Below are 15,278 nucleotides of genomic sequence, written 5' to 3'. Positions count from 1 at the left end.
TTTCTGCAGGAGAGGGGCCGAAGACCGCGGGAGTTAATTACATCAGTAGAGAAGGGTCTCTTCTCATTTCCAGCGAGCCCAACTCCGACTAAATAAATAAAGCTGAAATGGGAGAGCGATGACCACAATATGTGGCCGAAACTCCACGTGATGACAGAGGAATGATTTCCCACCACCACCGCTTAAATATAACTAAGGTGTTCTGTAATTTTACTTCCACAAGCCAGAGGGCTTATTGTAATCCTGATAAATTATAGCAGCAGAAGCAGGAGAGAAGTGGGACAGAAGAAGGGAAATGTTAATGCAAAATATAAAATTGCCTCGCAGAAAAAGAATGGGGAGAGCGAGCGAGCGGTTTGTTATCATTTATTTTTCTTCAACATATCATTCAGTTTCAGCTGTCTCCCATCTCACCCAGATCTCCACCATTTCTCAGAAACGTCTCTCGATGGCATCTCATTCTCCTCCTGTCTTTCACCAGCGCTTCATTATTTCTTAACTGTCCCTGAAAGGGTCTGGGCAGGAGGCGGGGGAGCGGCGGGCGGTGCAGCGGGGCCAGCCTTTGCCCCGGCGTCCGCCTCATTCCAGCACTTTGCAAAAAGCGGGGAGCGGGGGGGGTGGGGGGCGTTGCAAATAATGTTAAATGTGATTAATCTCCCGGATTCCTGGAAATATGACATGCATGAGTTACAGCGAAACCTCTTTTATTTCGCCATGAAATGCTTTTGCATAATGAGAAAGAAAATGTCCTCTGTGCCCTAATCAACTCTGACAGGTCCTGGACTCCCAAATACTTTTATTTACGGCATTATTTATTGCACCCCTGGTAAGCGGGGAGGCGGGCCGGCGGCTTGCTCGCTGCGGGGGGAGCAGGGCCGGGCCGGGCCGGGCAGGGCGGCGGGGGCAGCGGCGGCCGCGCTCCGCGCCCGGCACAGGGGCCACAAAGTTTTCGCGGCGGCTCCGCGCAGCGCGGCCCGGGCCGTGCCCCGCCGCCCCGGAGGGCCGTGCCGGCCCGGGCGGGGGGCGGGGGGTCGCGGGGGCTCCGCGGCCGCTCGCCCCCCGCGGCGGCGCCCAGCGGCTCACCTGCCCCCGCGGCGGGGTGCCGGGGGCGGCGGCGGCTCCGCCAGAGCCCGCCTCCCCGCCCCGCTGCCATTAGCAGAGATTACCCTAAACACTTGCCGGTCGCCGCCCGTCTCCCTCCAGGCATTGGCGCGGCCGCCTGTCAATCAGGCCGGCGCCCTGCCGCGCCGTGGCTCCGCCGTGCCACAGAGACGAGCCGCGGCGGCGGCAGACACAGCCCCGGAGCGGGGCCGCGGCGGGCCGGGGGAGGCGGCGGAGGATGGAGGAGGAGATGCAGCCGGCGGAGGAGGGGCCCAGCACCCCCAAAATCTACAAGCAGCGGGGCCCCTACAGCGTCCTGAAGACCTTCCCCGGGAAGCGGGCGGCGCTGGCCAAGCGCTACGAGAGACCCACCATGGTGGAGGTGCCCCGCGGGCGCGGAGCGGGGCAGCCCTTCCCGCACGCCGCCGAGCCGCTGCCCTACGCGCCGCACGGCCCCTTCCCCAACGGGCCCGCCCGCCCCGCCGCCGCCCCCGGCGCTGCCCAGGGCCACCCCCGCCCGCCGCCGCCGCCGCCGGCCCCGAGCTCCTCGGGCCGCTACGGCCCCTGCCCGGCGGCGGCGGGGGGCGGCGGCGCGGAGCTGAGCGCAGGTACCCGCAACTCCTCTCCTCCGCCGTGCAACTTCGCGGGGCACTTTGCAGCAGGCGGAAGCGGGATGGGGGCTGCGGGCTCCCCCCCCCCCCCCCGCACGCACACACGCGGCCCCCTCCCCCGGGGGGTGGCGGCGGGCTCGGCCCCTGGCGGGGGTGCCCCACCTCGGGGCCGGCGGCGGCCGGCGCCCCGGGGCTGGGCGCGGGGGGCGCGGGGCGAACGGCCGGCTCCGCCCGCCGGTCGGGCATCGCTAAAGTTCCCGGGGGCGGGCGGGGCCGGGGCGGCTGCCCGGCCGGCGGCGCCCCCGGGGCGGCAGGGGACCGGGGAGGAGGTGGCGGCCGCCCCCCTCCCCCCCCCCCCGCTGCCGTCGGGGCCGTGCCGCCAGCCGCCGGCGGGGCGAGCGGCCGCCGGGCGGTTCGCACCTGCGGGAGCGGCGCTGCCGTCAGCGGGGCGGGGGGGCAGCCCCGGGCTGGCGGTCGCGGCCGGAGGGGGGGCGGCAGGCCGGGGCTGGCTGCCGGAGGGAGCCGCTGGTGACGGAGAGGCTGCTGGTACAGGGGTGGCGGTTTTCACAGAGGGAAAATAGATCGGCTGCTCGCCCGCACCGTTTCTGTAAGATGCAGCGAGGAACGGGAGATCGGGTTATTTCATTTTTTTTTCTTTAAAGGTGTAAGATACCGAGATGCTGAAGGCATATCTTTCTTCTGGTGATGGCTTGGAGTTAAAAACCACGTAGATCTTGATATGCAACCTAAATTTGGCATCAGGAAATGGGAAATTGCATCTTTAAGCAGAGTACAATCAAAAATGAATTACAATAAATCCTATATAATTGCATAGGTCATTCTCTTTAATGAGATTTTATTAACCTGACTGTCAAGCTTTTGAGTCAGGCAGATATTTTATCTTCTTCAACTGATAAAAGTGTCAGCTATAAACCACCATATAAATATTCATAAATCTACACATCTGTGGCAGCCTATCAGCATCATTCTTTTGGACATTAAAAGCATTCTAATTACTTTCTGTCTAGCAGAGCTGAAATGCTGCCTGTTATAGTATGTGCTTGGCAGGCATGATTGCTTTTGTTTGCCATCACAAATAGCAGCATCCTATTTTATATACTGATGGTCCAGAATATATTCAGGGTTTGACTGAACAGGATGAATGTTATGAAGCACCATCTGGTTTTGATAACATCGGGTATATTAACTCATCTGTTAATTTTTGACACATCATTGATTTATTTATTTAGAAAAATTGGATCCTGTTTTGGTATGTTGCTGTTTGCCTTTGTAACAAATGTGATGACATTTCCTTACTAAACAGGGAGATATGCTAGTTAATAGGATATATGGCTGTGTTTTAATGCCTGTTTTTGCACAGAAGCAGCAGTGTACTGGATTAATTTTATCATGTCTTGTTACAAATAATTCAAGTACTTTGCCAAAAAAGTTTAATACTTGAATAGATTAGCCTGAAAATTCACGGCTCTGACACGTCGTCCTATGATCCGTGGCAGAAGGTCATCTTTTCTTTTTTCTTGAAAGTACTTCTTATGAAATGCCCAAATGGTGGTAGTTCAGTATTTTTTTGTAGCCCACAATCAAAATGTTGCCGATACATGTGACACGTTTCTTTACAGAAGCAGACTACACCATGGAAAACAGCTGTATGGTAGATGATATATGAGGCCAAATTCACAGCAAAACCCTCTGGGCTTTGATGAGCAGAAGTTTGGACTTTCTCATGCCTCTGTGGACTGTACTAACCGGGTGCTGTGCTAGAACAGGCTTCAGAGCTTGGCATTGATTCAGTCCTATGCTGAAAGAAAAAGGTTGTTAAGGAACAGCCATTTGTGCACTGAAGTTCTGTGAAGTCCCTGTCCTGTCACGTACACATCCAGGCTTTACTTTAGGTTCCTATATAGGTCCCAACATAGTCTTCTCTCAGCTAAGACTTAAGTACCAAGCCAAACAGAACAGGAGAAAACAAACCAAAAACTTGTTACTGTGTGCAGAAGTGGAATTTTGTACAAGTTGTTACCAGAGGCTGATAAAGCAAGTAGCAAGGTTTAGACCTCCTGGGTATCGGAATCCTGAGGTATGAGCTTTGCTGATCCTACTTGGTGGTGGAGAAGCACCAGGTGCTTGTGTTGGAGGAGGTGTGGCACCACTAAGCTGAGCAGGGAGCTGTGAGGGTGAGCTAGGGGGGACCTCGGGGGATGTATGTATGTGAAGCGCTTCCATCTTGTCATCCAGAGCCTTGAAATGCTCTTAACAAATGTGTGAGCCAATTTAATAGCTCAGACTGCTGCTCAGGAAGCAGAACTGGGGTTTTGCCACTGGGGAGTGGGAGTGTTTGCCCGTGCTCCGTGCATGGTTGCTCTGTGCTTTGCCCGATGCCCACAGGGTCTCTGCCCACCCGGCTCCTGGGTTCCCCACAGCAGCAAGGGGCACAGGCTGGGCCCTTTCCAGAGCACCTCATAGCCAGAGGTTCATCTTCCGAGTGGTGGATGTTGTAGGAAGGGAAGGATCCATCCTTTAGCACGTATCCAGCTGCAGGTCCACCGAGTTGTTCTCCACAGGGCAAGACAGTCACCATCCCTGACTCGCACAGTTTTCCCACATAGCTTACCCGTCGCACTTGGTGGGTGATTACTTGAATGAAGGGGTGGAGGGCTGTGGGTCACGGTTTTGTGGGGACACCCATTTTGCAAGGTCAATTTCAGAGATTCCCGTCTTTTTGCTGATACCTCTCCACTTGTCCAGGCAACAGTGAGCAAGCTGGCTAGTAAAATACCATTCCTGGGATGTCCAACTAGGCACTAGCAACTTAAACCTTAATGCAGTTGGTTCTTAATCTTCAGGCATGGCATTTCTGGCCCCTTGGGAGTCAGAGCGCCAAGTTTTCTTTTGAGAGTGGGCATCTCACACACAGCCACAAGTAAGGACTCTTCTGATTTTTTTTAAGCTTTTCCTAATGGTTGAAGCTCTTGCCAAGAATTAATTGTTTCTTCCTTAGTCCCTCTCTTAAGAGACCACCCTGGCCTGTAAACTCCACAAGAATTGCAGGAAGCGGGGTTAGCAGAAGGAGGAAAAGCAGGTGTTCTTCACCCTGTGACATGGTGAGGAAAGATCTAGCTCAGGATCCCATCTTGTAGAGAAAGATCCTGAATGAGAAATGTCATCTTACAGTGAGAAATGTGGAGCTGCGCTGCAACACAAGCCTTCTCTCTGCTCTACTGAATAGTGGTTACCCTGACCACTGCTGCTGCAGTAAGCCACACAAACAGGTACATTCAAAGCACCAGCAGATACCCATTTTCTCCTGTAAAATATTAATTTTTTTATTAGTCTGTTCAGATTATTTTCCTGGTACGAAAACAGTGTGTGTCTTTGTCTTTGGTAGCATGTATGTTAAACAGTATCATAGTCCACCAAAGAAAGTCTTCTTCCTTGGGAAGGCATGTTGTAGACCTTACAACGTGCCTTAAAATTTAAGCTGGGCTTTGATGAAAAGTAGAGAAGAGCAGAGCTGTCTTAGAGCTGTTATTCCAGTGATAACACCTGGCATGTTTAACATGACCAGTTAATAAAACTTCTATCATGTCTAGACTGATCAAAGTGTTTTTAAGTGAACAAAGAAGGTGAAGATCATTTTTTTGGCCTGCACTGAGAAGTTGGGAACCCTCATCTAGAAGTAGATTGTCAGATCAGTACTGCAGTGATCAAACACTTGCAGTCTTCATCCAGTGGGCTATCAGTGGTCTTCATGCAAAATCCTCTAGAAAGCACCACTGAATTATGGGAGGTGTCAAATGCTTTCAGTTTTGTGACCCAAACATAGATATTTACAGCAGTGTTCATATCTAAAAACATAATGACAAAGTCTGTATGAATGAATAGTCATTTGGGAGGGTACAGAGCTGCTGCCCCAGGACCTAAATTAATAATAATATGATACTAATAAAAAAAATCAAGAAGTACAAATCATCAGGTGAGAGGACTGAAACACTGCAAGGTAAAGTGTGGGATGATTGAAATTGCTAAGAAGCCTGGACTTTGGAATCTTGCTGAAAATTAAGCACCAATGAATACATGCCCTGCAGGGGAGAGTGTATGGTATTGAGTTCAGACCCACTCAATAATTAAGACTTCTTAAACCAGCTGCCCAAGATTACGAAGGAAACTATGGAAAAGCCACCACCTGAATCCAGAGCCACTGAGACCCAGCATGATTCCTTATTAATAAAGCTGTCAGGTCTAAGTATTGAAAAGATCCTCAGGTGTAGGAAAAGCTGATGTTACACCTGCCAGTCTTTCGAGACATCTTTCTGATGCATCAGTGTATGTTGTCAGGTTGAGTTTCGGAAGTTTGTTCTTCCTAAAACACTGGTTTTAGTCTGGCAGTTGGATAAGAAGCCCTGTGTTCAGCATGAATGAGAAAAAGATGTAAAGATGAATGCGGTATTTGGGAGCTCGTACCTGATTTGCCATATGATGGTATCTTCTGGTTGCTTGCGCTCTTAAATAGTCTGGTTAGGAATACTGACACTTTTAGCCATTTAATCCTGCTCTATTAGCACTTTATGGGCCTGATCAGGCAAGTCCACCTTTAGGCAAAAGTCTAGTTAAAGCCTACAGAAGTTCTGTAAGACTAAAGACTGCGGGGTCTGAGGCATTAGAATTACATAGTTGGTGAGCATCATAATAAGGAAAAGGAATATCACAGTAAGACTTTCATAAACTGTTTACACCGTTTTAGTTCGGTGCAGTCATTTCAATAGAATCCTCCGTTCCTAGAAAATACATATATTACATTAAATCAATTAGGGATCATAGATGAGTGATTATTCAGCAGTAATCACATAAAAACAACTTTTTGTCATTTCTTAGTGATTAGACATTGCACAGTGCTTGCATTTCTAATTACAGTCAGTCCGTAAAAGCTGAAATCCCAGTTTTTATGATATATGCTAAATGGGCAGCATTTGTTTTTGTTTTTTCTCCATCACAAGAAATAACCGCAGTTATCATTCTCATTTAGGGTTGTTCAGACTGTGGGTACGTGTACTGTTGCTGGTGTAGAAGTCGCTTCAAAGTAGTACCTGCTTCAGCACAGAGACAGATGTTTCCAGAACGTGTGCTGAGAACATCCCTCGCTATTACTGCCCAGCAGTACCCACAAAAAAACCATTTACAAATCTTTGTGCTAGCATTTCAGAATAGTCCTGCCTTGTCATGACTTTCATTTTTAAATCTTTGAGTATGGGTTAAAGTTAAGAAAAAAAATGGTAATTGCTGTTACTGTGTCTTTGTAGTTGATCTGATACTGAACTGAAGATTAAATCAATACTGTCATTTCTGTATAAAATTTCAGTTACATTTTAAGCCAGTATCACGGTGAATATGCCTAATGCATTCAATTGTATAACAGAACTCATCATTAATTTTATCTTTACTGATATTGGTGTGTATTATAGAATTCTTCAGAAACTGGTATGTGAAATGTCAGGTTACTTTTTGCCATATTTTAGGAGAAACAATAATATTAGAATAACATCTCTCATGCTAATCTAATCCCTTTTCAGTTGTTTCATTCATATTTTGTCCCCTTGCAACAAGGATATGCAAAGAATGAGTGAGTGTTTTGTCAACAAGGACCATAATGATTAAAATACAAACAGTAAATATGACTTAAGGTCTGGAATCAGATTATAGGATTAAAATGAATGAAAAAACTGTTCTGCAGCAGGATTGCAAAGTTCTGATCAATATCATCCTGTAATAATTTTAAAGGGAAAATGTGGGAAGTAAAGAAGTAAAGCAGAGAAAGCATAGCTTGAAGTTCTTGGGGATGCTTGAGTTTCTTGATTTTCTTCTGGTCTATCACTAGGTCCCAGCCAGAAATCTGCGAAGTCGCTGGGGTTCTGTGCTTTTAACTGATGTTACATCTGTTGTGCTGTGTTATTTTGAGCTTGCATCATAAGGGTTAAAGACAGGACAGCAGGTATGGAGGCTATAGAGCACCTGGCCCCTCACCAGCACCCACTTGCGAAGAGGGCAGCCGTGCCCCTGCATTTCTGCCCTTTTGAGTTCGTAGTGTGGACAGAGGGCAATGCTTAACGTTTCGCATCAAAGATGTGTTGGAGAAATCTGCCCTGGTTTGTCTGAGCCTGTCTACAAGGGTGTGGTGTGACAGCACAAGAGGCTGATTGCAAGGATGTTCTTGGGGCCAGCCCAATCCTCCCTTCACATGCTGGTGGGCTTTCTCTTCTCGGCCCTGGGCAGCCTTGCAGCCCAGCACTGCGCCTGTGCTGGCTCTGTCCCCCTCACGTCCCTGCTCTTACGGCGAAGATCACGTGCCTGGGTGCCATGCCGGGCAGGTCTCCTCGGGCTGCCTTCAAGGCTGGAGGCACTTGTGTGCTGCTTCAGCCTGGCCCTCTTTGCAGAGATCTGGAGGATGGTAAAAATGCAGATCAGTGTTCTTTCAAATATTCTTCAGGCCAGCTGTACTAACCTTGGTGTGAAGTAGATTTTCCACCAGAAGGTGTATCTTCTGTGTCGTAGAGAAGTACTGTGAGAAGTGCCACCTCTTTAAAGGCCCAAATTCTGAACCTTTCTGTTCTTTACGTATTATCAGTGTGATGGGGCCAAGTTTTCATCTCTGCTGATGAAGTTAAGATAAATGAAGGTCTGGGGTGCTTAGTCTCATTTATGTAGCAGGTTGCCTTTTCAAAAGTAAATGCATTTGTCACTTTCTAAAAGTCAAGCCTGCCTGAGAAGAGCTCTACAAAATTGGCAGCGCTTAAACCTACCAGTCTTTTTTTTTTGTCTTTTTTTTTTTTTTTGCCTCATGCAAAATGTTAGTTACATCTTCTTAGACACCTAGAGGAACTCAGCTATGAATAAGCTAAAAAAATTTAAAAGGCATTATTTTTATTGGGGAACCTAACAGGTCGTATCATAAATGTCATGGTCATTTTCCATCCACGTCCAAGAACTGTTACAGAGCTTGGGCTGTATACATAGCCACTGCAGAATGAAACATCCTACTGTGTAGGTTTAGGTTGTAGCTGCTATTGCTCCCTGAGACGTGACACCTCCTGTCACTAGAGGCAGGTCTGATTAGGTGCAGCATGGCATCTTTACCCTACTTCCAGATCTGGGCTGCTGCTTCCAGAAACTGCTGCACAGCCCTATGTAGGGTTTCCTGATTATGTCCGGAGAATCTTGAAGAATCTGTACTGCTCTTTGCTGCATGGTACACGGCTGCCCACAAACTCATAGGAGGTCAGCAGGACAGAAAAAAACTCCTCCTCTGACCAGAGGAGCTTCGTGGTTTACATTTGATGCCTTTCCTCAGTGTGAGAAGAGGGGTTTATGCTTATTGCTCTTGAGTTGTTCTTGGACATATCTGGAACTTAAAGCAAAAGGAACAGAAACAAAGTCCATAGAATTGGGAGTGGGTCATGTGAAGTGTCTCATGCATAGTGTCAAGCAAGTGCAGCAAAGATGAAAGTTGGGGGGGGGGACGAAGCTTGGAAGCCGTGTTGGAGAGGAACAGGGCATAGGACGAAGGTGTAGTGCAAAGTCCTGCAAATATGTACTGGCAATACCCACCAGCAGCCTGAAGTAGGCTTCCACAGATTGGATGGAATTTGTATCTTCTTCCCCATTTACTTTCTTAGTCCCTCTGAAAGAAGATGGCAGTAAGCAGTGACTGTCATCACAATGCGCTTCTGATGAACAGCAAGGGCACGAGGGCACTCTCAAAATAGAAGCAAAGTCAGGATTGTTTTAAATCACAGTGTTGCAGAAGTATTAAAGCAGAAGCCATAATTTTAATGTGTTCAGAAATAAAATGCATGCTACTGTAAACAGTTCTGTACATCCATCTAGCTGCTACTGCCTGGCATAACCTTTTGCATTGGGTTTCTGTGATTCATCTTTTCTTTTGTTGCAGAGAGTCGAATGATTCTGGATGCCTTTGCCCAACAATGCAGCCGGGTTCTAAGTCTCTTAAATTGTGGTGGAAAACTACTGGACAACAACCACTCTCAGTCCATGATTTCTTGTATAAAGCAGGAAAACCCAAATTATAGTGAAAGACAAGAGCAATGTCAGCTTGGGAAAATGGTCCATAGTCAGACATCAGACATTTTAGACATAGAGATGCAGTATATGCAAAAGAAGCAACAAACCTCAGCCTTTCTGAGAGTTTTTACCGATTCCCTTCAGAACTATTTGCTTTCTGGGAGCTTTCCTTCTCAGAACACCTCATCAGTAAATGATTTTAGCCATTTGGCAGATGTGGATCCACTTTCAACCTCTCCAGTACATACTTTAGGTGGATGGACATCTCCAGCAACATCTGAATCTCATGGTCACCCATCATCTTCTACACTTCCAGAGGAGGAAGAGGAGGAAGAGGAAGAAGGTTACTGCCCTCGATGTCAAGAGCTAGAGCAGGAGGTAATTTCATTGCAACAAGAAAATGAGGAACTTCGTAGAAAATTGGAGAGCATTCCAGGTAAATAATCCCCTGCCATATAATACTGTCAGTCAGTGATAAAAAGTTTGGGTAGTAGTTTGTTTGAAGTTGTTCTTATCATTTTTTAATATTGCGATCATAGCAATCGAACACTGGAATTTGTCTCCAGCCAAAATCTCTGTAGCTGTGCCCAGCAGAAAATTATCTTCTGGTACTCATCCATATGGATCTTGATTCCTAGATTAGTAGGCTGTGTTCAGGATGGGGTGTACTGTTAATCCCAAATTCCAAACATCAGGTGGTTTGTCACAGTAATTTCAAACATATGCTTTTATACCTAATTATCTGTCTTGTTCTTTAAGTTACGTTGCAGCTTATAAACCTAATTCCCCTTTGGGGCTTCTTTTTTGGTTACTTAAAGAAACTATTCAAAGTTGCATCCGTACTTTTAACTGAAATAGATTTGCCTTTTACCTTGAACAGTATCTCTTAAATTGCTGTTAGCTCAGTGAGAAGCATAAATACATCTCCTCCCATTCATCTTCAAATAAAACCTGAAAAAAAAGCTTGACAACAACTTATCCAGTTCAGCAATACCTACCAGCCACTGGGAGAGAGAAAGCAGACAGAAAAAACTTATCTAATAGAAACCTCCTCTGTGGAAAACATGTCTTGCCCCTTTAAACTTGGTTCTCATTGTTAAGGTGCACTGAGATACTTGAAGAGTATATGGCGTTGGATAAGAACAAAATATCTTGGACCCATATCCTCTAAAATTTAAGACAGGCAAAAATACACCTCAAATAATACTAAAAGCAAATTGGAATTTAGCAAAGAGGAAGTCTGCAACACACTTCTGACACATATAAATGTTGGGGAGCTGCAGCTTTCTAGATGAAGTTTGAGGTGCTTAGGGTAGGTACGTGCAAAGTTAATTGAACTAATCCCTAAGTGGCAGAAAAGCCCGGGTAACAGCATGGGTTGCAAGAGAGAAAATATCTCAGAGATGTTAACTATGTAGGAAGTAAGAAGGCAGTAACCAACTGCTGCCCCAGTATGTACCTGCGGTTGCAAAACCTGAGCAAAAAGCAAGCAGCAGTCTTCATAATTCTCCCCAGCTCTCAGTGATGTATCATGCATTATTTGTTTTACATTGTGTTTTTCCTTTGTACATTGGTCCCTAGGGGTACCGGCAAATCCCATAAGCAACACTGTGCAGAGAAAACCCAAAATTTAGAATATTTTCCCCACCTCTCCCAAAATCTGGAGTCACCATAACTCATGCACTCTCACTGGATTCAGTAGTGGTTCATACATCATGTGGAAACACTGTGACAAAGGGAATCATGTGGACTTCAACTCCTGTTGAGCCCTGGCTTTAGGTGTATAAGACCAAAAATGATCATTAGGGTCTGTAATCTGACATACAGCTTTCATTCAGTCACCTATATTGAACCCAGCAATCTTTATGACTGACTAAATCACAACTCATATTTGACTCAAGTGGTATCTCAGAAGACCTCCAGTCCTGAGTTGGAGACTCTGGTGAGCAGTAGCTCTGCCTCTGACCCTCACAGCTGACTCCAGTGGTTAATTACGCTGGTGAAAATGAGTGCCTTATTCCTTGCCTATCTGAAATCAGCTTGTAGCCATTGGCTTTGCTCCACTAAATGAAGTGCTGTATAGGCCTTGGTAATTTTTCTGTTTGAAAGTACTTGCAGATTGAAAGCTGACTTAATTTCCCTCTTAGATAAACTAAGCAAACAGAGCTGTTCAGAACTCCTCAAATGAGTTGAATCCTTTGCAGTTCTTTTCTCCCCTTCTGCTCATTTCTTTAAAATCTGGGCACTGGAGAGACATGCAATATGTTACCATCTGCCTGGGCAAAGGTGAGTAGTCTCTCTGTTCCCACCCACGGACCATGCCCTGGTCATTTGGCCATGGGTCATGCAGCTGAGCTTCTTGTTCTGTGCTCATTTCTTTGTAGATGTACATAGTTTGTATTTGGCTGTGTTCATGTACTAGGTGATCTGGATTGCTTTGGCTGCCCTGTTTGCCCAGTGTTTGCTGGTTCACCAGTTTCTGCGTCATCCAGATTTTTTTTTATTGTTTTTAAATTAACTTTATGATTCTGGTTAGAAACGTTCAATGGTATTGAAACTGCTGGAAGTCCCCGTCGAGCCTTGCTAGAAACACATCTATTTGTGATGATTCCCTCAGTGACAAATACTGGAGATGTCAGTAGCAGGTTCTTAATCCATGTATGCTGATGTAGAGTGTTGCTGCTTTTGCAATCAGGTAACTCATGGTAGTAAGTTAAATGCCCTTCAGGAGCCTAGGTATATTACATCTGTTCAACCCAACTTTTTCACACGAACCTGTAATCTCATCAAAGAATGACAATTGGGTTAGTCTGACAAGATCCACTTTCCGTAAGACCATTTTGACTGGCATTAATTATATTCATATTCCTTAGTCCTTAGCCAATCGAATCCCATTGCAATTGTCTGTATTTTGCTAGGATTAGTGCTGGGCTAAGCAGCCGGTGTTTACCTGGGTCATCAGTTACCCTTCATCTCCCTTTAAGTGAGAGATAAACATACATAAGCACAGCCGTTTTCCACCCCCCAGAAGTAATGAACCACCTTGTTAACAGTGTATCAAAGGGAGCAGACAAACATAAAGTAAATGCGCGAGGAAGGACATACGACTTCATCAGCCAACATAAAACTGTTACCAGATGCATCTGCTGCTGTCTGGGTGAGGTATACAGATAGGTCTAAAGTGACCCTTGCAATTGGGAAAGTGTTAAGAGCCACAGAAGCTGCCCTCGGATTTTGCTACATGGTAGGATAAAGGTCAGAGCTCCCCAGGCAGTCCCACAGCCGCCACTGAGCAAGGTTAATCAAAAATCAACTAAAGGCAATGTCTAATTGTTTTTGTCTCCAGTGCTGATTTTGCTCCAGTAAGCTTCTGCTGCCAAAGAAGGCAGCAGAAATTCTTCTATCACCTGGAACACCCAGCTCTGTATGTAAACAGGCGCAACGCCCATTCTCTGAGCATTTTTTTGCCCATTAAGGCGTTGCACGCCTCGGGAGGGAGCCAGAATCACTCTGCTGAGGGTTTCAGTGTTGTTTGCCACTATCTGTCACATCAGAGTCATCTCAGAGCACAAACTTTGATGCACAGACCTCATGCTGGGCATCTGACGGGCCAGGCAATGTAATTAGTGCAGAGGAGAAGCAACTGCGGAGGCAGCTAGACGAGCGTGGAGGCTGCCATACTGTCCCATCAAGCTGCTGAAAGAGCTTTTTTTTTTTTTCGGATGTAGTGGTTTTCCTTCTCATCCTTGAGGGAGCTGGGCTGGAGCTGCTGGGTGAGGCTGGCAGGGGACCCTGTGGGGCGGTGGGAAGCATGAACCGTGTTCTCCCCGCAGGTGCTGAGGCTCTCACCAGCAACCCTGTCAACAGAAGATAAAAGCACCAACCCCTCCTTTCTGCTCTGTCTATGAATCATTTTATCCTTTTCCTGAAATACTTTGCATTTCTTCTTTTTTTACTTTCCATATGCAAAAGCCCTTTTAAAATCCATGAGAGTTTGCGATCTAAAAATAGTTACCGCTGTACTTCTCTGCCTCTAGCTCTGCAAAGCACCATTTGCATGGCTCACAAAGAGAATACCGAGAAGTAGAGTGTTTTCTCAGTAAATGTAAAGGCAACGACTTTTTTTTAACAAATATTTCAGACAACATATCCTCCTGTAGCTTTTGGACACAGAAAATAAGATTTTTCAGTTTTTAAAACTCTGCCCTGTTGCTGTAGAAGCCCTCCAGTCCTGTAGGATCTTTTTTCCCATTGCCTAGCATCACTCTTCAGCAGATCACCACTGGAGAAAAACAATTACATGGGTGAAATATTGCATATGTTTTGGTTGTTGGTTTGGTTGTGGTTTTTTTCCTCAAAAAATACCCATTTGATTTGACTGAAACAATACGTAAATTTATGTGAAATCTTAATTGTTTCAGCTATTGAGTAAATTAAGAAAAATTTGTATTTCAGTGCTTTGGTTTTGGAGCAATGTGCGTTCTTGCAACTTGTGCAGTTTTCCCCAATATGGTTTTTTTTAGGCAAAAACATTAACCAAACATTTTCAGTTAATTTGAAAAGAAGAGAAACATTTTTATTCAGTGCATTATTTAGTCTTGAATAATTGAAAAATAATTAAAGATTAGACAGTTCCTGGAAGGAGTTTGGCAAATTTATCATTGACTCTTTAAGGTTTTGAGGCTGTCAAGAACAGAGCAAAGTAATCCATCTATACAAGGAGAAAAGTGTCTCCTAATCTCTTTCCTCTGTATAAAAATTACTTTGGCTGTGATACATTCCCAGTAGTGAAATTAAAGACTTATTTGTGAAACTGCATGTAAGACCTGGATTTAGACTGTCTAATATATAAGGATATTAAGGAGTTCTCCTTCGCTATTGTCAGCATGATTTTCTCACGAGTTTTTGGCCTAAAAGGGAGAAATTATTTCCAGGTGGTTTAAAGCAAAGGCCAGGAGTCATGAGCAAGGGTTTGCCTCCTGGTGCTCCTGGCTTTGCTGCATGGTTTTGGGCAAACCAGCCTGAAAGCAGTGAAAAGGTATAAGTAAGTAAGATGAAGATGTGTGTCATAAATACAGTAATTATTCTTACCTCATTAGCCCAGCAGCAAAAGATACTCCAGCAAAGAGCAGAAGGATGGGGGTGAAAACCCCCTCAAATGTAGAGAGGTGATCGCTTATAGAGACGGCGTTCATGGTGGCCGCAAGTAGGCAAAACAAAGCAGGATTTGCAGGTAGAGTTAATATCAATGTAATTGAAAAAGAGTTTTCCAGGAGGTTTTGTGTGCCCAAGGCTTGACTTTTTTTTTTTTTTTTTTTTTCCCCTGACTCTATTGGATGATCTAATAAAAGATATTACTTTTCCCTACAAATCCTGTCTCCTTTATACTTTCAGAGCATCGCATTTCCAAAGAGCCTACCACAGCTGCAGTGTAGATAAAGCAGCCATCAAGGGTTATGATGAACACTTTTT

At 45.8% G+C, this 15,278-nt stretch overlaps 1 protein-coding gene across 1 annotated transcript in view; it reads left to right on the top strand.

The window, feature by feature from the left end:
- Positions 1-1,325: 1,325 nt before the first annotated feature.
- Positions 1,326-15,278, top strand: part of BEND4 (BEN domain containing 4) — a 43,701-nt gene continuing 29,748 nt past the window's right edge. Inside the window, exons 1-2 of the mRNA XM_040594790.1 lie at positions 1,326-1,709; positions 9,676-10,242. Of these exons, the coding sequence (XP_040450724.1) occupies positions 1,340-1,709; positions 9,676-10,242 (937 nt within the window). The 5' untranslated portion in view covers positions 1,326-1,339. The remainder of the gene's footprint in view (positions 1,710-9,675; positions 10,243-15,278) is intronic.

This window comes from Falco naumanni, chromosome 1 (genome assembly GCF_017639655.2).
Source record: "Falco naumanni isolate bFalNau1 chromosome 1, bFalNau1.pat, whole genome shotgun sequence".
Lineage (NCBI taxonomy): Eukaryota > Metazoa > Chordata > Aves > Falconiformes > Falconidae > Falco > Falco naumanni.
Note: the sequence above shows the minus strand (reverse complement) of the source record. Positions and strands in the feature narration are given on the sequence as shown.